This window comes from Nematolebias whitei, chromosome 15 (assembly GCF_014905685.2).
Source record: "Nematolebias whitei isolate Nwh7 chromosome 15, NemWhi1, whole genome shotgun sequence".
In the NCBI taxonomy this organism is placed as follows: domain Eukaryota; kingdom Metazoa; phylum Chordata; class Actinopteri; order Cyprinodontiformes; family Rivulidae; genus Nematolebias; species Nematolebias whitei.
This window is the reverse complement of record NC_056512.1, coordinates 22,015,158-22,039,135: the sequence shown is the minus strand read 5'-3', so window position 1 is coordinate 22,039,135 and position 23,978 is coordinate 22,015,158. Positions and strand designations below refer to the sequence as shown.

At 42.4% G+C, this 23,978-nt stretch overlaps 1 protein-coding gene across 1 annotated transcript in view; it reads right to left on the bottom strand.

The window, feature by feature from the left end:
- The window catches only part of zmp:0000000896 (caspase recruitment domain-containing protein 11), a 44,198-nt gene that overhangs the window by 7,905 nt on the left and 12,315 nt on the right, over window positions 1-23,978 (bottom strand). The window contains exons 4-18 of the mRNA XM_037688889.1: window positions 17,366-17,552; window positions 15,169-15,307; window positions 11,982-12,182; window positions 8,914-9,033; window positions 8,696-8,821; window positions 5,121-5,297; window positions 4,932-5,036; window positions 4,564-4,600; window positions 4,421-4,458; window positions 4,254-4,342; window positions 4,110-4,156; window positions 3,904-4,024; window positions 1,033-1,216; window positions 703-826; window positions 286-526 (exon numbers count right to left, since the gene is read on the bottom strand). Of these exons, the coding sequence (XP_037544817.1) occupies window positions 286-526; window positions 703-826; window positions 1,033-1,216; window positions 3,904-4,024; window positions 4,110-4,156; window positions 4,254-4,342; window positions 4,421-4,458; window positions 4,564-4,600; window positions 4,932-5,036; window positions 5,121-5,297; window positions 8,696-8,821; window positions 8,914-9,033; window positions 11,982-12,182; window positions 15,169-15,307; window positions 17,366-17,552 (1,936 nt within the window). The remainder of the gene's footprint in view (window positions 1-285; window positions 527-702; window positions 827-1,032; window positions 1,217-3,903; window positions 4,025-4,109; window positions 4,157-4,253; window positions 4,343-4,420; window positions 4,459-4,563; window positions 4,601-4,931; window positions 5,037-5,120; window positions 5,298-8,695; window positions 8,822-8,913; window positions 9,034-11,981; window positions 12,183-15,168; window positions 15,308-17,365; window positions 17,553-23,978) is intronic.

Sequence of the window (23,978 nt, the reverse complement as noted above, 5' to 3'; positions counted from 1 at the left end):
AGACAGACAGACAGACAGACAGACAGACAGACAGACAGACAGACAGAGGGTATTTCCAATTCCCCTCTTCACTCCATGATGGGGGACAAAAACATATTTAGATAATCATTATACCCTGGACAAAAACTGTTCCAAATAAATCATTAAAAGTCCCAAATGAAAGTAACATTCATGTGACCGTAATGATAGTAAATTCAAAAAAGTTCAAGATAAAAACCACTGGACTTTATTTTTTTACTTAACTATTGTATTGATGTCTTTAATCGAGGGGGTTAACTGACGCACCTGTTGTAGTTGGGCATGGTTCCTATCTGCAGAGGCTTGGCTGTGACCGGGTCCACCAGGGAACAGCGCCAGTGATAGTTCCCGTTGTACTTTGTGTCTGTGACATGTATGATGTCGTCACAGGAAACGCCCATGGACGGGGGGTCACCACGAGGCTCCATTTTGAGATTGACCCGCACATAGAAGGAGTCGGCACCTGAAAACGAAGGCGACGAAAGCTCCGAGCACAGCTTCGAATACGCTGAAAGGTGAAGCCAAGAATGGAGAAAGTTTTTAGTCTTGATCTTTGTGAGAAATACAATTTTCTGAATAACATGAGGAAATATGTCCAAGTGTGGATGACCTTTGACCCTTACAGAGAGGGGATTTATTATAGGGTATATTTTGCTCTCATGGTTTTAGGTTTTTGAGACTCACCGTCCAGGTTGCTCTGGTGTTTCAGTGCTGAAAGCTCAGTCCACCACTGCAGAGAAAAGTGGGCCACCTCAGCCGTGCACTGATTCAACATCACACTTCCTCCACCGAACAGAACCCGCTCCAACTAAACAACACAGAGACAAACCTGGACGTGACCTTACAGCCTCACATTACAACAACAGCTGTTATTCGAGTGAAAAATTACAGAAATGCAATAAAAAACTGTACGAGCAAAGGAGCCCAACACTTTTAAGAAGCATATTATTGTTAATTAGCTGATTATTCAAACACGGTCTTCATTTGTGATTCGTCCACCAGAAAGACACACACCTCCAGCAGCTCACTGCCCTCCTTTAGTCCACACCGCTCAGCTGGAGAGTCAGCTTTCACATGGCTGACAAAGATCCCCACTCGGTTTCCTCCCACGATGGTGATATCATCAGCTAAACTGGCTCTTCTGTGTTTTGGTGAGTTGGGGGGGCTTGAAGATGGGGAGCAGGGGGAGGGCTGCTTCCTAAGAGACACACAGGACAAAAAAAAAAGACAAGGGACTATGTCAAGTCTAATGGGAGGCTTTGAGAAGTTAGTAACATCAGTCAGTGTCTTACCTGCAGTAGAAATCACACAGAACGTTTTTACCAAGTAGAAGTTCTCTCAGGGGAGACGAGCTAACGGATCATCTCAGGGGCTCCAAGACCAAAGTTAAACTCTGATGTTATTAAACAACTCAGATATCTAACTTTTCATAGCGGTTCATGTAAACACTATTTTTAAAAAACCTTTATTTTGAATTCTTGACGATACAGTTATTTACAGTTAATTTTATGGGTTTTAACCTGAAAACTGTGCTGGTCTGCAGTCCATTACCAATAATGGTTCACGTGAAACTTATGCTGCAAAATGAAATTGAGGTTAATATCGGACTTCATGTTTATACAATAGACTCAAAGATTTTTTTTTTTTTTTTTGAACATTCATTTAGGGTTTCACATGGTTTGGACAGTTGCGATCTGGTTTTGTCTTTGAGACAGGAGCAATAATGAAAGGTAAAAACTTAGTTACCTGCAAAGGCAGTCTGGACACAAGTAACACAAGACAGAGTCTTCACAAACATGTTTTTATGATACTGGTGGACTCTGAGCTGGGTTCTCTGGGGCACTGTGGCCTTGAATAACCATAACCCTGATAAATACAACACTCCAGCTTCATCTGTAATATGTAACCTGAGACACTGATACCTCGACAACACAGATCGTCTATGAAACATTAAAGCTGTGTAAAAATCTAGTTTTGACTCAGAATGTTGTAACAAATAGTTTTGCTGGCCTTTCTGAAATTAACACATTCTGTTTTCTACCATATATTCATATTGACCTGTACTGGTATCAGAACACAGACCAACACAGTTGTGGGGATAAACATCCCCATAAAAATATATGTTAATAACTGGATTATCAACAATTGGCAGCAATGTAAAAGTTAATAAATTAGGATTCAGATAAACAGCTATGGATTTTGTTCCTTTTAGATTGGAGATGTTTTAGGAAAGCAGAAACTCACTTCATGCCTTGCCCAGACTAGCCGTTAGCTCGGCTCCTCCCCAAAATTGCCTGCCTTAGGAAACTGAGGAATTTCACTGCAGGTAAGACACTGACTGCTGACAAGAACTCCACAGAACCTCACCAAAAAAAAAAAAAAAAAACCAAACTAAGATGCTCCTCAAATCGAACAACAATTACCTTTCAGTAAATTTACATTATGCTGTATATGAGGGGGCAATTTTTAAATACATTATAAAAATTAAAAACACATTTAATGGCACATTGGTCATTTACTTTCTTTTAATCATATCTCTCATTTATTTATTTTATATACAAATGATTGTTGCAGCTAGTTCCCATGGCGCCACATTTTAAAGTTTGTTGATGACTCTGTCATCCTGTCCCGTCTCAGCTGTGATGACCCAGACCCCGGGCCTGTGGTCAGGGTCTTCATTGAATGGTGTGAGTCTTCTTTTTTAAAGTTAAATGTTTCTAAGACAAAGGAAGCGACCACTGATTTTAGAAAAGTCTCTTCAGTTGCAGCTCCTGTGGTTATTAACTATGGAGGATGGAATGTGACAACATGAAATAAATGAATACATAATAATGAAATGTATCATTTAAATATTAAATAAATCATTAAATCATTAAATACACAACTAAATAATTAAATACACAATTAAATTACTTATTTCATGATTTATTTATTTATTTAATTTTGTCACCATTCCGTTGGAGGATGGAATGTGACAAAATTAAATAAATAAATACATAATATAAACATAACAATTAAATGTATCATTTAATTATTAAATACATCATTAAATCATTAAATACACAATTAAATTAGTAAATACACCATTACGTAATGAAATGTACCTTTTAAATTATTTATTTCATGATTTATTTATTTATTTAATTTTGTCACCAATGATACATTTCATTATTATGTATTTATTTAATTAAGTTTGTCACCATCCATCCTCCATAATTAACGGTGAAGCTGTTGAGGTGGTGCATCAATACACTGAAAATATCTGGGAACTGTTCTTGATGACAAACTGACCTTTGATCCCACTTTATAAAAAGGTCCACCAGAGAATGTATTTTTATCTGAAGCTCTGCAGTTTTAATGTTGATTTTACTTTTATGAGAACGTTTTATTCATGTTTTATTGAGTCTTTTAACTTTCACCTTCATCTGTTGGTTTGGACTTTTGACATGCAAAAACAGGAACAAACTCTCGGGATTGTCAGGATGTGCAGCAAAACTGCTGGCATAGCCCTACAGAACTTCACTGACCTACACGAGGCGAAATCAGTGAACAAGGCCAGGTAGATTCTGGCAGATCCTGATCATCCTCTCCATGATGAGTTCAGATGCTTCCATCTGGACGCAGGTATCTGCTGCCCAGATGTAGAACAAACAGACTGAAAAAATCATTCATGCTTGTAGAGATCAGGCTTCTCAACAAACATTGATGATTTCTGTACTGTTATTTTAATGCCTCAGTGTCTTGTCTAGTATGGATGTTTTGTGTACCTATACTGTGAAACAAATTGCCCCTTGGGGATAATAAAGATTCTTGAACTTGAACTCTAATAAATGCATTTTGATTGTGTATTAAAGCTTTCAGGAGGGCTTTTTTCCAAGGTAGTACCTGGGAACAATGGGATTGGGTTGGTTGTTAGAAACTGAGGGCATGTTGACCAGGTCAGGAGGGAAGAGGTGCGAGTGTAAGGAGGTCCAAGAGTCACACAGAGAAGGTTCACTCTGATCATCTGAAAACACAAGGCAGCCTTTAAACTGTGCTCCCTAAAATTATTTTAATATCAGAATCAAATGCATTTATTGACAAAAACATACCTAAAATGTTATCATTCTCATCACTGACCCAAGAGATCATGTCAAACCTTTGCAAATAACAAAAAGGATATAAATCAAGTCAAACAAATATGCATTTCAGTCAAAAATAAATACATAAATACATTTTGTGATTATTAAACTTACTCTGTGTTACACCGTCGGTGGATGGAGTTTGCACATGGAGGAAAGGCAAATGTGGAAAGGCGATTTATTTCCTTTTCATCCTCCTTTGTCTGAAGGGACATTGGTAAATACTGAGACCCTGATTCTGAGACACAATTCATTAGAATAAAAAAATAAATAAAACTCACTGACGACAAGAGGTTCTCCTCTGAGGTGGAACAGGAACCTGTGAATCAAAACATTCAGCCTCAGTCCCCCAGTTAACAACCGCTTCATGGAAACTAAAGTGCAAATGCTGATTTATTTAGATTTTTTTTTACTTAAAACTTACCTCCAGAGTTTTCATTGGTTTGACCTCTAGGTGGCGTCTGCGACACAGAAAACAGAAGTTCAGCACGTGACCTCAGCTCGTGAGAGAGCTTGGACAGGTAGAAACAGGCTCAGAGTTGCATAAGATATTCCTCGTAAAACCAAGACCTTAATTTTCTGATGAGCTCAGCAGTTCAGTTATTTTAAGGCACGAAAACAGCATGACAGAACAAGTTTCTGTTGAACAGGACAGCAAGGACAGGTAAAAATGCTATACTAGTACACAGTACACTGTAGACTGTATACAGTGACAGTAGTGAGTCTAGAGTGAATTTAATGTACTGTAGTGAGTTTGTTGCACCAGTGGCCAAAGTGAAAAGCAGCACTGACCTTTCTAAGCATCAGATAGGTGCTGTTGGACTGGGGGCTCAGATCCAGGTCAGGGGAGCAGCAGGGGCCGTAGCACTGGTCCTCGCTGCAGAGGGACAGGTGGGACTGTGGAACGTGCACAGGGAAGTGTTAAGTCTGCTGGTGGTGAGGGGGCGGTGTTGTATTCCAGTAAGGCCCGTTTAAACTCACACAGTGCAGACATGCACTCTGCTGCAGCTGCTCCCGGCTTTTCTCACACTCTCGCTCCAGCTCCCTCTGCTGCTGCTCCAGGCTGGCCTGCAGCTCCGCGATGCGTTTACGCAGACGGTTCTTATCCTGCAGACAGTCGGTGTACTCCAGCTGCAGGTTGTCTCGGCTGCGCAAAGCCTGATGAAAAGATAGCAGAAACACAAAACTGCACACTGATGTAGGCCGAACTAGAAAATGTGCATGAATAACTGAACTTTCAAAGCACGAATAGAAACAGCAAAAATAGACAAAAAGAGAAAAAAGAAAACGTACGAGACATATAAAAACACATGTGAAAAGATGAAAAGGTTATAAAAATACAAAAAGGAAGCATAAAAAGATAAAGGATGGAAAATGAACACACAGGAAGTTAAAAAAGACAGATTAGACACATAAGTCGACAAAAAAAAAAAAGAGGACAGAAAAAACGGATCATATAAATTATAAAAAAGGATGTATTAAAGAAAAACGAAGCACATAGTGCTGCAGATTAAGTCAATATTTCATAAACATCTTTCCATTTTTTAAAAGGTGGCTGCAGCTTTGTATCTAAAAAAACAACTTTTCTTTATAAATTTGAATGTGCTCAGTCAATCATGCAGGTCTGAATACCACTCGCATGCTGACAGCTTGGTGCAAATGTGACAAGTACATTGTAGTTATGTGTTTTTGTCAAATTTCTAATGGCTTTGTGTTTTTTCTTCTTCTTTTGGCCGCTCTCTTCTTCAGGAGTCACCACAAAGAACTAACTTGCACCAAGACTTGGCAATTGTTTTTTTGTTTTTATAAAGCCTGATGCTCTTCCTGACACAACCATAGACCATGGAGCTACCACAGCCCTCTGTGTGGAGCAGAGAGCTGACATAGGGTGCCCAGGGAAGCAGATGGTGGGGGTTAAGAGCCTTGTTCAAGCGCCCAGAGTGGGACAAATGAGGGTGGAAGCAGGTGTAGGTGCTGCACCTTTCCCACCCATATTTTGATGTTTGGGAGTTAAACCAGTGACCTTCTCCTCACATGCCCACCTTCTCTAACCTCTGCACCACACTGCCCCTTTTTTAACGGCTTTGTGTAATCAGTCAAAATCCATGAAATATTTAAAGATATCTGTTTTCACACGATAACCTCACAAGACATTCAAGTCTCTCACATGTTGTAATAACTTTATGCTGGCATTTTTTTTTTAAACGGACTTTTTTTGACATCAGAATTGAATATTGCATGGCCATTAAAAAAAATTCTCAGACTGGGAAATTGAAATGATTCAGGTCAAAATACACAGAAAATGACTTTCAAAGGCAGCCATCTTGAAAAATGACAGCAGTTGTTTGTTCATGTGGATACTGTGGTTTTTAGAAAATATAGATTTAGAAGGTGCATGCGATATTTCATGCTTGCACCACCAAGCAAAGATTGTTTCCCTGATCTGCAGAACTAATAAAAAGACACAAACTGAGCAAGTATGCTGAAGAAGATGTCAAAGAGCACAACGCTCTTGAGGGATTTTAAGAAATTTCAAAGGATTTCTCATTGAAGTTTTTTTAGATTTGATTTCAATGAGAAAACAATGTAAATAAAAAGTACTATTTCAAACAGTACAAGAATTATGGACACAAAGAGTGAAAGCTGTAATGTCCTATATAAGATGACTGTTTTGATATACAGAGGACTGAATTAAATTAAAGAATGCTAAAATAGGTAAAGTCAGACACTTTTTGTACAAGACCAAATGAAACTAACTTTACTGGAGCCATAAGACAAGCCAAGATGAAGACTTTTGCCCTTTTCCTCCATACTCTATGACTAATGTTAAGACTGAAGCAGTGGTGGTCGGTCCATTGAGGCAGAAAATTAATTCGCCCCACAAAATAGTTCCTCCTAATAAGTAATGTAAATTATTTATTTACTGAGCTTGTTGTGTTGTTTTGTTCTTTGTATGTTTTTTTCAACTATTCTGACTATTTTAAATGGAATTTTAAATGATTTTTTGTGATTCATTCTCAGTTTTTTACTTATTTATTGTTATGGGACGGTACTGTTCAGCGACCCGCATTCATCAAGCGGAACATGTCCAGTGATCCAAACCATCAGCTTCAATAGAATTTATTTTGGGACGTCCAGTTTTCTGCCCTGCAGACACATTTAGCTGGTTTTAGCGTATTTATAGAACCACTAATGGACCGAACGTGAGCTCAAACACAGCTGCAGCAAAACCTCCTGAGTTGTGGAGACATTCTGTTTGAGTCCATTTGGAGCAGACAGAAAGGACCAGAACAGAAAACAGAGGAGAGACAGAAAGCGGGACATTTTCACCAGCATGGATGGATCTTATGTAACCAGTTCTGTGGTGCACGTGAGTGTGTGGCTGTGACAGGTCAAAGGTTAAGGCAGTGGTCTTGTCAGCAGGAAGCTGTGTGCTCAGCGTCTGCCTGGAGCTCTTTGACAAATTGGTAATGATATAGTCCAGCATCATTCTTTCACTTTGATCTTTTTTTTAAATAAAAAGTAAAAAAAAAACCTTACACATCCAAACAATTTTAAGCGTGAATGATTTTGCAATCTGCATCTCTCTCATGTGGCAGAGAGTCGCTGTTTATGTTAATAATTTAGTCATGCACTAAAGAGGGGGGAGTGGTGGTGCAGGGATTAGAGAAGATGGGCTTGTGATTGGAAGGTTGCCAGTTCGATTCCCAGAACAGACAACATAAAAAAATGTGGGTGGGAAAGGTGACCCACACCTGCCTCCACCCTCATTTGCCCCACTCTGGACCCTTGAGCAAGGCCCCACCATCTGCTCCCCCGGGCACCCTAGATAGCAGCTCTTTGCTCCACACAGAGGGCTGTGGTAGCTCGGTAGTCTGTGGTTGTGCCAGGAAGGTCATCCGGTGTAAAAACAATTGCCAAGTCTTTGTGCGATTTAGCTCGCTGTGGCGGCCCCTGAAAAAGGGAGCAGCCGAAATAAAACAAACAGAAAAATAAAAACTGAAGCGGTCAAATTGTCCTCGTTTTGGGTGGGGGTGAATGCGAGAGGTGGAGGTGTTCGTTTCTCTGATTTATTAGACCCGACTGTTTTTCATGAAACATAACCTCGACCCGCGGGAGGAAGAAAAAAAGGCAACAAGTTTGGGCACAAAACAAACAAAATAAATATTAAGAAATATATAGGCCTGTTTTTTCCACAGAAAGTGTAACACTATTTGTAAAATATGTGCAGTTAGTGATACAAGAAACGGTGTACTACGCCTCACTAATATTTCTGCCGCCACTGCTGGTAAAGTACTAACTAGTCATAATTATTTGACAAATCATCTTTTCAAAAAACTTTGAACAAAATACAAAAAATACAAGCAAATACATTCTGGACAAAACAAAAACGAAATTAGACAACGTTATCCCAAAAACACAAATTCTGAACTCTCCGAGCGTCAACAATAATGTGCCAATAGACTTCACCTAAAATGGCGATAACATCAAGTGGGGGTGTCTGGGAACCATGAGACCAGAACCTTCAGACCTTTAGACCCTGTGTTCACACTGACCTGGTCTCTCTCCTTCTCCAGCTCCATGGTTTGGTTGAAGTAGGACATGCTCCTCTTCTGCTCCGTCTCCCAGTCCAGCTGGAGAGTCCTGGCCTTCAGCTGCAGCTGCTCCCACTGCGACTCCAACTGCAAACACAGGAGGCACCGTTGCATCTTTAACGCTAACATTTAAAACAGAGTCATGAAATGAACAGTTATTTGAACCTCTCTAATTCAACCTGTTCTTGGTGCTCCTCCGCACTCTGCAGCTCCTCTTGGAGTTTGGTGATGTAGTCGCAGAGCTCCTGTCTCTGTTCTGCTGCCTCTCTGCGGTCCTGCTGCAGGATGTCCATGAGAGCCTGAGATCAGCAAAAACACATTTTAAAGAACATGTAATGAAGTTAAACAAGAGTACCACATACGGCACATTATAGTACCGTCGACAAACTATTACACAGTACAGCATTACCAGAATTAGAATGCCTTTATTGTCATTGCACAGAAGCACAACAAAATTACTTTTCAGAAAGAGCCCGTCAAGAGAAGACAACATAGACATAAACAACAGACATGGGGGGATGAGGTGTCTGAGGAATCAGCTGCACTGAGCAGCGCCACCTTTTTCTTTAGATAAGGAAAATGAAAACATGAGGAAAAGGGGAGGTATAAAAAATCTTATCTCATACTGTGTCCTTGACATGGGACACAGTGTAACGTAGCAAAAAACAACCTCAGTGCAGGTAAAGCGACATACATACATATGCGTGTGGAGTAGTGGCGCTTGAACGGGGAGGGGGGGATTGCCCCCCCCCCCCCCCCCCCCACACACACACACTTTACAACCCCGCCCGTCAGCTGGTCCCAGACGTTTACACAGGTGACTCTAAGCTGCATGCCTGTGCAATCGTGCACTGCTCACACATTCTCGGCGCACAAGAAAATCTATGCTGCAGTTAGGACAACTGCACAAATGCCCAAGCAAAATATCTAGTTCTCTCCTGCTTTATAATCAACTGTCAGTCCGAGCGCAGCGGTCTCTATAATCTGTCTGTATCTGTATGCAGCACATGAAATGCGTGCAGACTGGAGGGAAGGAACCCCCCCCCCAACCCAAACAGACCTGTGTCGCATGATTTGTGTAGCGACAACGGAAGTTTATGAAGAGGTAAAAAAAAAATTCAACCAATGAAATCGCAGGTGAACTTTCATTCCAGCCAATCAGCGTCTTCTGGAGTTTCGGCGCTGACAACATGCGAAGAAGTTAAGTAGCAAGCTAGGATTTAGCGCTTTTCCAAGTTTTATACTGCATATTTCATCGCATACCGAGGAATAATATTTTGCATTGTGAATTTATCACAGAATTTTACAGTCGTACGACGTCGTGCCCTGAGATGACTTGTGTTTTGACTTGGCGCTATATAAATAAACTGAAATGAACTGATTTGAACTGAATTAATCCCACGACTTGCAGCTGTTTTTATCGTGTTAGCAAACAGTAGTGCTTGGTGTATAACTGTGCATATCTGGATGGTCAAAGGAAACCTTTACAAGACAGTGGTGAGACCAGTTATGTTGTATGGTCTAGAGACAGTGGCATTGACAAAAAGACAGGAGAAAGAACTGGAAGTTGCAGAAATTAAAGATGTTGAGGTTCTCCTTAGATTTGTCCAAAAGCAGCTGGAGTTTGCAGCTGCGCTGCAATGGCAGGTTGCTTTGGAGAAAATTTAGCCAGAGGAGGAGAAGAACTTACCTTCTCACGTCTGAAATAACAGAAGAAAAAAATCATTCAGGACCTGTGGCAGCAGGTCTGTTCCGATTTCTGAATGCATGTCACTTAGCCGTCACATAATCTCTCCAGACATCCATTGCGCACAGAACCATTTTCTCTCAATAAACTTCTGCCTTTTTCTTTTCTTTTTTTAAGACAACAGTAGTTATTGTAAAAAAACAAAAGTGAAAAAATCTACTCTGTCATAAGTTCTCCACTAACGGTTAAACAACATAAACAGAGAAATATCTATCTACACTGCTCTGTGAAAAAAGAACATCTTATTACTGCAGTTAGACTTTTGTTGCAAACTATTTTTAAAATCTGATGACTGTGAAAGTACCCATTTACATTACTGTGTGGCAAAAGTGAACATGTGCACCTGACATTCAAGGTGCGTATGAACAGAGAGCGCAAGGTGACGAAAGACCCCCAGACCCCCCACCGCAATGAGGGAGGCCGGCAAATGCATGAATTTGATGGGAAGTAGTCTGTGATCACTGTCCAGAGACCCCACCCACAGCCATAGTCCTGATAAGAGGTGGAGCAATGTTTATCAGCTGGGTCGGTTGAGCTCTGAACAGGTCCATGTTCTTGGGGGTAGGGGAGGGGGGGTCAGAGCATCTTGTTTCCAGAACATCCAAGAGGAATTGAAATAATCAGCCTTCAAGGCCAACGCGGTGGGAGCCAGATTCAGATATCAACATTTGTTTTGGGACAGGCAAAGCTCTGCCTTAAAAGTCTCATTAGTACATCTCATGGCGATTCCAAACAGCTAAAATTGTGATTACATATGTTGAGTCAAACTTTACAACTTCATCAAGATCTATTTCTTCCCACCAGTGAGATTCAGGAGCTGCATCAGTTCACACAACATCTGAGTCTGAGTGTTGCCAAGCACGGCACATTCCTTACATGCCAGGCAGTTTAACAGCTGCTGACGTTTCTGAATTTGTCGATAATCCAGGTGACCACCAACTCCAAAAAGCAGAAATCCTGTTATCACAAGTCCATGTACACATCCCCAGGAATAGTGTTCTGTCGAAGTAAGAGGACTCTCCTTCGCCCTGTCTTCTTGTTGAAAATAAATTGATCAAAATTGCATCTTGCTGACCAAATACATAATTTACAATTTGGAAGATATGCAAAAAGAGGCTCTGAGAAAGGTTTGCAGGACAAATAGCAGAGCAGGGACGGGGCACAGGACGAAAGCATCTGTTTTCGCCGAGTGCAAGCAACAAAAATACCATAATCCATAGCAATGGCCCAGACAAGCAAAAGCCTTGTATAACGTTTGACCTCAAGTTTCATTAAATTATCTTGAGTGGACCGGAAGTCATGGCCTGGACAAGAGAAAGTTTACGTACATACGTGCATGCATACATGCATTCATGCATACATACATATATGCATACATGCATACGTACAGACATAGATTATACCACAATATGTCTGTTTGATTACAGACGTATAAAAAATGATCATATTTTGTTTAAGATGGTTTTAGGTGAAAAAACACCAAAAAGGCATAAAACTCACATTCACTCCAGTGGAGGGATCCAAAGTTTTTACTGGAGACTTTTCTGTTTTCTGAACCTTGTTAAGCTGCAGCGGCTTCTCTGGTAAAGCAGGCGGATATTTATTTATTCCATTTGAGCGCAAACTGTTTGTTCTGGTAATGTCAGGAGGGTCGGCTGTTTGTTTATCCGACTCTGCCAGCCTGGACTTCAGCTCCTCCACCTGTACGAAGCAAAAAGAAAACTAAATGAAACAAAACTTTTTTTCCCATTACAAGAATAAATTTTCATATAAAAAAAAACAAGCACAAAGCTTAGATTCAGAAGAAGACCCGTCTGCCTGACTGCACACCTCAGAATCAGTCCACAATGATAGTTTTAATATTTTCAGCCGTTTGGAACAAATTGCTTCATTGCTTCCTAAACAGATGCCTGAGCCACCTCAACTGGCTCCTCTCGATGTGGAGAAGCAGCGGTTCTACTCTGAGTCCCTCCCGGATGATCTAGCTTCTCACCCTATCTCTAAGGGAGAGCCCAGACACCCTGCGGAGAAAACTAATTTCGGCCGCTTGTATCCGAGATCTCGTTCTTTCGGTCACAACCTAAAGCTCATGACCATAGATGAGGGTAGGAACGTAGATCGATCGGTAAATTGAGAGCTTCGCCTTTTGACTTAGCTCTCTCTCTCTTCACCACGACAGACCTGTACAGCGCCCGCTTCACTGCAGATGCTGCACCCATCCACCCATCGATCTCACGCTCCATTTTTCCCTCATTCGTGAACAAGACCCCAAGATACTTGAACTCCTCCACTTGGGGCAGGACCTCCTCCCTGACCAGGAGAGGGCACTCTACCCTTTTCCGGCTCAAGACCATTGCCTCTGATTTGGAGGAACTGATCCTCATCCCGGCCGTGTCGCACTCGGCTGCAAACCGCTACAGTGAAGAATGTAGATCACAATCTGATGAAGCCAACAGGACCACATCATCTGCAAAAAGCAGAGACGCAATCCTAAGGCCACCAAAACGGATCCCCTCAACACCTTGGCTGCACCTAGAAATTCTGTCCATAAAAGTTATGAACAGAATCGGTGACAAAGGGCAACCTTGGTGGAGTCCAATTCTCACCGGGAACAAGCCCGACTTACTGCCGACAATGCAAACCAGGCTCTGACACCAGTCATACAGGGACCTAACAGCCCGTATCAAAGGAACCGGTACCCCATACTCCCAGAGTACCTCCCACAGGGTTCCCCGAGGGACGCGGTCGAACGCCTTCTCCAAGTCCACAAAGCACATGTAGACTGGTTGGGCAAACTCCCACACACCCTCCAGGACCCTGCTGAGAGTGTAGAGCTGGTCCAGTGTTCCATGACCAGGACGAAAACCACATTGCTCCTCCTGAATCAGAGGTTCGACTATCCGATGGACCCTCCTCTCCAGAACCCCCGAATAGACCTTACCAGGGAGGCTTAAGAGCGTGATCTCCCTGTAGTTGGAACACACTCTACGGTCCCCCTTTTTGAATAGGGGGACCACCACCCCGGTCTGCCAATCCAGGGGAAGTTCCCCCGATATCCACACAATATTGCAGAGTCGCGTAAACCAACACAACCCTACAACATCCAGAGCCTTAAGGAACGCTGGGCGAATCTCATCCACCCCTGGGGCCCTGCCACCGAGGAGCTTTTTTAACCACATCGGTGACCTCAGCACCAGAAATTGAAGGGCCCGACACAGAGTCCCCAGGCTCCGCTTCCTCAGTGGAAGACGTGTCGGTGGGATTGAGGAGGTCTTCAAAGTACTCTGCCCACCGACCCACGACATCCTGAGTGGAGGTCAGCAGCACACCACCTCCACCTATAAACTGTGTGTCTCACAGGAGACTCTGCCAGATGTTCCCAGTAAACCCTCACAATACGTTTGGGTCTGCCAGGTCTGACCGGCATCCTCCCCCACCATCGGAGCCAACTCACCACCAGGTAGTGATCAGTGGACAGCTCCGCCCCTCTCTTCACCCAAGTGTCCAAGACATGTGGCCGCAGATCAGATGAAACGATGACAAAGTCGATAATCGAACTGCGGCCTAGGGTGTCCTGGTGCCAAGAGCACATATGGACACCCTTATGCTTGAACATGGTGTTCGTTATGGACAATCCTTGACGAGTACAGAAGTCCAACAACAGCACACCACTCGGGTTCAGATCAGGGGGGCCGTTCCTCCCAACCACACCCCTCAAGGTCTCACTGTCATTGCCCACGTGAGCACTGAAGTCCCCCAGCAAAACAAGGGAGTCCCCAAGAGGTGCACTTTCCAGTACCCCCTCTAAGGACTCCAAAAAGGGCGGATAATCTGAACTGCCGTTTGGTGCATAAGCACAAACGACAGAACCCGTCCCCCCACACGTAGGCGAAGGGAGGCCACCCTCTCATTCACCGGGGTGAACCCCAACACACTGGCACCAAGATGGGGGGCAATAAGTATGCCCACTCCTGCTCGGCGCCTCTCACCAGGGGCAACTCCAGAATGGAAGAGTGTCCAACCCCTCTCAAGGAAACTGGTTCCAGAGCCAGAGCCATGCGTAGAGGTGAGTCCGACTATTTCTAGCCGGAACCTCTCAACCTCACACACCAGCTCAGGCTCCTTCCCCACCAGTGAGGTGACATTCCACTTCCAAATAACCAGCTTCTGTAGCCGAGGATCAAACCGCCAGGGTCCCTGCCCTCGGCCACCCCCCATCCCACATTGCACCCGACCCCTTTGGCCCCTCCCACAGATGGTGAGTCCATGGGAAGGGGGACCCACGTCTCCTCTTCGGGCTGTGCCTGGCCGAGCTCCATGGGTAAAAGCCCGGCCACCAGGCGCTTGCCCGCATGCCCCACCTCCAGGCCTGGCTCCAGAGTGGGGCCCCAGTGACCCACGTCAGGGCAAGGGAACATTAAGTCCAATTATTTTATTCATCATAGGGGTGTTTGGGCTGAACTTTGTCTGCCTGACAAATAAAGTAAAATCTTGAAGCACCGTTTTCTGTCTTTTCGTGCCATCAAACAAAACACGTCTGTCTTTGCCTCGAGGACATAAAAAAGAGACACACTCACATAAAGCAAAGTGTATTACACCCAGAACAGCACCATAAAATGCAACGGCAACTTGTCTAAGCCCGTTCAGTCGTAAAACAACAATCCAACAATCCTCCTAATGGACCCACCTGCCTCAGAAGTTCCCTCTCTCGGATAGAGGACTTGCTTTGCTCCTCCAGGGCCCTGGAGTACTTCACAGCCTGCTCCAGTTGCCGGTCTTTCAGCTTCCCCAGCTCCCGACTGGCTGACTCCCAGTCCTGACGCAGCCTTCAGAAACAAATCAGTCAACCTTACTGTCACTTACTGACTCATGAGCCTCCAGTAAAAAGAAGCAGATAGAAATTAAAAGCTTTGCATTTCCTTGAAAAAATATATATCGCCAGCCTTCTCTCATGTTTTAAGTTTTAAGATCATCTAATAATGAGAGAGGCCAGAGTTAGACCCATCTTGAAATAATCTCATGTGATTTATTAGCGTTTACAGAATGTCCCAGCTACTAACACATCAAAATTTAGTGTAATATCAGTAAAAATGGCCAATCTATAGCCATTTTTGTATTAACTAGGGTTAATTATCTGTGGCAGCCATCTTGAAATGGTGTGAATTTTAAACATTAAGTTGAACGTTATGAGGAACCTAACAAATAACACTCACATGTAATATTTTAGACAAAACAAAATGAAAAGAGTTTGCTGACCAAAATATAATGATGTTAAGTAATCTAAAGCGAGACTAATACTCAAATATACAGTGCCTTGCGAAAGTATTTGGCCCCCTTGAACTTTTCAACCTTTTGCCACATTTCAGGCTTCAAACATAAAGATATAAAATTTTATTTTTTTGTGAAGAATCAACAGCAAGTGGGACACAATCGTGAAGTGGAATGAAATTTATTGGATGTGTCAAACTTATTTAACAAATAAAAAACTGAAAAGTGGGGCGTGCAATATTATTGGGCCCCTTTACTTTCAGTGCAGCAAACTCACTCCAGAAGTTCAGTGAGGATCTATGAATGATCCAATGTTGTCCCAAATGACTGATATGTTTGGAGTAAAAGCAACACAGCTCATCACCCTGAACACACCATCCCCACTGTCAAACATGGTGGTGGCAGCATCATGGTTTGGGCCTGCTTTTCGTCAGCAGGGACAGGGAAGATGGTCAGAATTGATGGGAAGATGGATGGGGCCAAATACAGGATCATTCTGGAAGAAAACCTGTTTGAGTCTGCAAGAGACCTGAGACTGGGACGGAGATTTATCTTACAACAAGACAATGATCCAAAACATAAAGCCAAATCTACAATGGAATGGTTCACAAATAAACGTATCCAGGTGTTGGAATGGCCAAGTCAAAGTCCAGACCTGAATCCAATCGAGAATCTGTGGAAAGAGCTGAAGACTGCTGTTCACAAACGCTCTCCATCCAACCTCACTGAGCTCGAGCTGTTTTGCAGGAAGAATGGGCAAGAATTTCAGTCTCTCCATGTGCAAAACTGATAGAGACATACCCCAAGAGACTTGCAGCTGGAACTGCAGCAAAAGGCGGCGCTACAAAGTATTAATGCAAGGGGGCCAAATAATATTGCACGCTCCACTTTTCAGTTTTTTATTTGTTAAAAAAGTTTGACACATCCAATAAATTTCATTCCACTTCACGATTGTGTCCCACTTGTTGTTGATTCTTCACAAAAATTACAATTTTATATCTTTATGTTTGAAGCCTGAAATGTGGCAAAAGGTTGAAAAGTTCAAGGGGGCCGAATACTCTTGCAAGGAACTGTATTTTTGTCAAATGGCAGTTCAGGCCTCCCTTGAAAAAGAGATCTGTGATCTTAATGGGATTTGTCTGGTTAAATAAATGTCAATAAATAAATTGCCTAAGTTTTAAGCAAAAATACTACACAAAGTATGGCGCTTGAAGTATGAGTTGGGGATGATGCTCAGCTACTACCACACCATATTTTGGCCTAATAGCCATTAAACTAGCTGAGGCTGTGTGTTGGCTAAGGTTGATTAGCTGTGGCAGCCATCCTAAATTTTGTCAACGCCGTAAGTTATTAAGTTGTAGGTATACACTCAATAAGTACGTTCTGGGAGTTTCATTAAAATTTGCTCCGTGGTTCATTAGAACTTTTACTATTTTTGTATTTTACAGACAAATCAAGACACACACAGACTTGAGTGAAAACATTACCACCTTCTTGTAGAGGTGATTTTCACAACTCACTAATCTGTGTGAGAAACATTTCTTGCCTGACTTGATCACCTTCCTTCAGTTCCCGTCGATGTAAAAGACCAAATTAATCCATCCAGACAGACGAACCTCTCAAGCAGCAGCTTGTCGTGACATAGCTCCTCAGCTTTTCGTTCGGCTCTGCTTCGCTCCTCCTCGGCCATCCGGCAGCGCTGAGACAGCCGACGCTCACAAAGCCGGCTGTTTCGGAGCTGCTCCCTCAGTTTACGCACCTCCAGCAGCAGAAACTGGGTCAAACCCTCCGGACCTTCCTCGTCTGGGGAGAAAACACGAGTGGAGATTGTCTTAATCATGAAGACGTCTGAGCAAACTTTGAACTCAGTGTAACATTTAAAAAATAGTTTTATTTATGGAGGATAAAATGGAGAGTTATGTATCTTATTGCCTCCTGCCAAAAGAGAAAGGGCAGTAATGTTTTAGCCCATATCAATACATGTGTTTGTCTGTCTGTAGTGTCAGCCAAATATCTGGGAGTGGTGGCGCAGAGGTTAGAAGACAGGCTTGTGATCAGAAAGTCGCAAGTTCAACTCCCGGTACAGTCAACATTAAAATGTGAGTGGAAAAGGTGAAACACCCACACCTCCCTCCACCCTCATTCGCCCCACTCTGGGCTCCTGAGCAAGGCCCTTAACTCCCACCATCTGCTCCCTAAACAGGTCTCTCTTGAAAATGAGTTCTCATGGCTCAATGAGACTACCTGGATAAATAAAGGGTAAAAAAAAAAATTTCTTGAAACACTGGACAGGTCTTAAAGAAACACTCAAAGTAATTATTACAGATAAATCTACATTTAATTAACTAATGGAATCAACTCAATTTAAGGTGGTTGCCGAAGCCAATTGATCAATGGAAACACTAAATGACTATAATTCATCCAATTTAATTGGTTATTAAGCTCAATTTTGGTGTGGTAGCAGCTGAGAATCATTCCCGGCACATACTCTAAGTACTATACACTGTATGACATAATTTGTTAAAACTCTGTCATTAACTGTTGCAGTCAACACTGTCTCATGAACTGTAATGAAACCCTCTCAAAATAATCATTGGATGTACATCTACAACTGATTTACATTTGGAGTCAACCCAGTTTATAATGGCGGTACCCCATAAATTCTCTGTACATCACCATGCAAATACCCTGAAAAATTCCCTGTAAGTACTCTGTATATTACCCTGTGAGTACCCTGTATGTACCCTGCAAGTGCCCCTAAATACCAAGCAGTGGTGGACCGTCAGGGCCAGCAAAGCCTTCTCTGCTGGCATAAACACAATCAGAATTCCTAACTTACATTTTAGTATGTTTTCTATTAATTAATATTATAATGAAATGTCTGTGACGGACTTGCGACCTGTCCAAAGTGTCCCCCACCTCTCGCACAGTGACTGGTGGATATGGGTACCAGTGGTCCCTGCGACCCAGAAAGGAATACTGAGTGGTCGGCACTAGGAAACTGCATCTATAGCGACCTGCACAAGCTAAATGTCATGCGGACATTCTCAGCCCTAAAGCAAATTAAAATTTATGCCAGAAACATGACAAAACAGACTTGACTTTCAGTGCTAGCTTCCATGGTGACAGAAAAAGGACTTGTTGAAACCAAAGTGCCATGATGACCTGTAGGACAGAGGAACTGAGCTCTTAATGAGGAAAGGAGGATTGAATTTGAGTATAGACAAGACTTAGGTGAGTAAAAATCATTTAATTTAATTTATTATTTTGTTTTATCATTTTATTAGGTCCCTATTGATGCTTTTCATATGTGTGATATTTGGTAAATATGTATGTTCAAGTTCAAGTCAACTTTATTTCGTTTCCAACACATGTGATACATGAGATGGATAAAATTATGTACACAGGGTCCCAGGTACATCCAAAAATATAAAGAAAAAAAGAACAATAAATAAGGATCTAAGATAAACACTAAGATATACGCTAAACAGACACCAAATGGTACAATAAAAGAACTGAGATATAACCAATTATACAGTATATATCCTTATCCTTAAGCTAGAAATTGTAATATAAAACAATATGATATAGTATAGTAGAATAAAAGTAACAATATAATAGTTGGAGTCAGCCTCCCCACCATCACAGACATTTACACCTCCAGATGCAGGAAGAGGGCCACCTGCATCATGAAAGACCCCACTCACCCAGCACACATACTTTTTGTCCCGCTCCCCTCAGGCAGGAGGTTAAGGAGCATTAAGTACAGAACCACTAAACTGAGGAACAGCTTCTACCCTGAGGCTGTTAGACTCATGAATATCTAACCAGGATAATCACTGAAAAATCACATCATGTTGCTGCTGATCTGTTTCATGTTGCTGCTGATCTGTTTCCTGTTGCTGTGTTCATGCATGCTCATCTGCTCACACAGACTCATGTTCGTGCTGCTGTTTGGCGTATTGTGTTTATTGCTTTTATGCTATTAGTGCTCAGTGTGTTTTTTAGTTAATGTTTTCTTAGTTCATATCTTAGATCTTATTACTGTTTTTGGGGACTCACCTATTATTCTACACCTCGGAAGAGTGTCTACATTTCTATCTCCGTTAATGCGGCCCGAACCACAATGTCTACCCCAACAAAAGTTGTATCAAAACAACTGGCTCGGCCCCATGATGTGTACTATTACTTTTATTGGCATTTCGAGTTACCATGCCGACATAATTTGTGAACAAAGACGCAATATTTCACCAACTCCAGGAACTAGTTGGTGACTGCCCACTTATTATTCTACACCTGAAAAGTGTATCTTTTTCAACTTTAATGCGGCCCGAACCGCAACGTGGACCCCCACAAAAGTTACATCTAAACAATCGTCCCGGCTCCGGGAAGTGTGCAATTACTTTTATTGGCATTCGCAGTTACCATGGCGACATATTTTGCTAACAAATATGCCAAATTTACCATAGAAAATTAATAGGAGAAAACTCTTCACAGAAACTGAGTAACATATGGAGCCATTTTGGTTCAACGTGCATGGAACGCAGTGCATTATGCACTGCAAGGAAGGCACCTATTATTAGCTATTATCACCTATTATTATTATTATTATTAATTAGTAATATTATTAATAAATATTAATTATAAATTATTAATGTTAATAATTATCTGTTTTAATATAAATAATTATTAAGATGAATAAGTAATATTTAAAATTAATACTAATTATTGGTATTAATATTATTAATATTGATGATTAATTATTAATATGTTATACTATATATAACTATATATAAATAATCAATTCTATTAATAATTAGTATTTTTGTTAATATTAATAATCATTAATATTAATATTTATTATTAATAATAATAATTTAATTATAAATAGACAGTCCCCATCAAAGTGACTGCAAAGTGCAAAGTGCACATGTGGTGCAAATGACAATAAAGAACCTTTAATCTTGAATCTTGAAGAATGTGGTACAGCTGTGGCTGCAGTTGAAGGAAACTTTTTTAATTGTGTTAATTGGTTTCTTGTTTCAGTAGTTGCATTCATTCTTGCTACATGAGATACCGGTCTGTGACCACCATATTATTCCATGTTTCTGTGTATTATTGATGGTTTCTGTAGCTGTGAAGTCATAATGATGCTATTAAGAGGTGGATAAATTCAGGCAGACCACTGAAGGCCTAAATGAAAAATGCACAGCCCGCCATGAGTACCAAGCATGTACACTGTAAGTATTTGTTATAAACCTCAGATGAATCTGTTAGGGACTTTTTGGTCAAAAGTTATGAACGTTTTTAGCTATTAACTTCCGGTAAGATGGCGCCCGTGTACATGGCTTGCAATCCACCTCTGCTAACGGTGCTCGGATTATTTTTGTTTTGTTAGTTTTTTATCTGTGACATAAACTCACTGCTGATGTATGACCGACAACAGCTTCTGGATCTTCGTTTTTCTGCCACCGATGTCGCTTATTTGGAACAATATGAGCGTACCTCTGGACACCCCCCCAATCCCCCCCCCACCCCCCCACCCCCCGTCTGCTGGCGGACGTACCAGCTTACCTCCGCTGCGCTCCTCACCTCCCTGCCCGGAGACATCGCTTCAGACGCCGGGGAAAACGTGCTGGGCGATTGGTAAAGCTTAAAGCCCTGCGCGCTGCATCTTCCTCTTCAGGTGGTGGTCTTGGTTTCCATCGTCAGCTTCCCGCGTGCCCGGACCAGGTAAACAATGGGAGTTGTCGGTGCACGGACCGACCCGGAGGGGCTGTTATTGAAAACCTGCGGCCACTAATGCGCGCGAACTTCACAGCTGCTAGCTCCACTTTGGACAGTATCCGGATGTGTTTGGTCAACGTAAGATCTGTTACCAACAAAACTTTTGTCCTCAGGGACTACTTTCAAGAGTACGAGTTAGACTTTTTCTGCATCACAGAGACTTGGATGTCTCCGGGTGAGTCCAGCGCCTTGATGGAATTATTGCCACCGAACTGTCTGTATTTTAACACACCGCGGCCATCAGGCCGGCGCGGTGGTGGATTATTAACAATATTCAAACCAACTTTTGACTGTAAACAACTGCCCATCCCAGTTTCCCGCGCCAGCTTTGAGCTGAGCGTCTTTGAACTAAGCATCTTTGAACTGGGCCATTTGCCTCCAACGTTATGTGCACTCATTTACCGCCCACCTCGATCTAATGATTTCATAAATGAGTTTTCTGACTTCTTGGCTGAAATCACACCAATCATGTTTTCATTATTGGGGACCTTAATTTGCACGTGTGCTGTCCTGAGAAGCCCTTGGTTAAGGACTTTTTAGATTTATTGGACTCATTTAATCTAACTCAGCATGTAAACGGTCCCACCCAAGAGCGCGGACATACACTGGACCTTGTTTTAACACGTGATGTGACTGTTAGTAATCTTGAAATTGGTGATAATGTTTTTCAGACCACATGCCAGTCCAGTTTGAGTTCACCCTCCCCCATCTAACTCCTAAGCCGTGCATTCCTGCATGTTGCAGCCGGACCATTAACCACTTCACTGCCACACGTTTCACAGATGTTTATAACGCTGAAATGATAATTCAGCCCCCGGTGTTTCTCACCACCACTGAGGAGCTGATATCCCAGTTCAACTCTGTCAGCTTAAAGACTATGGATTTTATCGCGCCTATTAAAATCAAAACTCAGAGCAGAACCTTGGCTGAGTGACGTCACCAAGGCCGTTAGGCAGCAATGTAGGAGGGCGGAGCGCAAGTGGAGGAAAGACAGGCTGCAGGTCTCTTTTCAAATACTTAAAGAGAGTTGGCGCCGTTATCAGAAAGCAGTAAAAGCTGCTAAATCAAAATACTTCTCTAATATCATAACCTCAAACTCTCACAACCCACGTGTCCTCTTCTCTACCCTAAACTCTGTTCTCCACCTCACTGAACCATCACCTCTGGAAGCTTCGACTGAGCTGTGCAACAACTTTCTACATTTATTTTTGGAAAAAATTGCGACCACCCGGGCTCTCATTTCCCCTCCAACTCTTGACCCATCCATCCCACCTCAATCTGTAGCTCCATTTGACCATTTTGAACCCATCACTCTATCTTCTCTAGAGAAGGTCATGTGCAACTTGAAAGCTTCTGGTTCCCCCTTTGATGTGGTCCCCCCTCGACTACTAAAGGAGGTTTTTCCTACTCTATGTCTGTCCATTCTTGCCATAGTAAACAGTAGTTTATCCAATGGCATAGTGACAAAATCCTTCAAACATGCTGCTGTCCAGCCTCTCCTAAAAAACCAAACCTTGACCCCTCAGTCGTGTCCAACATCCGGCCTGTCTCCAAACTCCCATTTGTTTCTAAAATACTCGAGAAAATAGTCGAGTCCCAGTTGAAGTGCTTCCTGGAGGGTCACGCCATCTTAGAGCTATTCCAATCTGGCTTTAAACCTCTCCATAGCACTGAAACTGCCTTGCTGAAGGTTTTTAATGACATCTTCATATCCACAGATACTGGTGATTCTGTGCTGCTTGTCCTATTGGACCTCACAGCCGCCTTTGACACCACTGACCATGAGATCCTCATTGCTAGGTTGGAGCAGTGGGTGGGCATCACAGGATCAGCCCTCAATTGGTTCAGATCTTACCTCACTGACAGATCCTTTTGTGTCTCCATCAAGGATTTTAGTTCTGCAGCGGCAGAGCTTAAATGGGGGGTTCCGCAGGGGTCCATCCTGGGTCCCCTCCTATTCTCTTTATACCTGCTGCCACTTGGTGCTATTTTCCGGAAACACAACATACCCTTTTATTTCTATGCTGATGACTGTCAAATTTACTTCTCCCTAAGACACAATGGTACATGCTCTATTCAACCGCTGCTCGACTGCCTGGCTGACATCAGGGACTGGATGGCTTTAAATTTCTTAAGTTTCAATGAAAAGAAGTCTGAAGTCATGTTGTTCCCTCCCAACGACACGATCACAAACCACTGCATCGACCTCTCCACTCTAACCCTGTCAGAAAAACAAAGAGTCACTAATCTGGGCGTGATAATGGACCCATCCCTGAAACTTAACAATCATGTAAACATGATTGTTAAATCCTGTTTCTTCCAACTGAGGCGGCTGTCTAAACTGAAGCCCATATTGTCCAAAAATAACCTGGAGACAGTAATACATGCATTCATTACATCTAGGCTTGATTACTGCAATTCACTCCTGTTTGGTATCAGTCA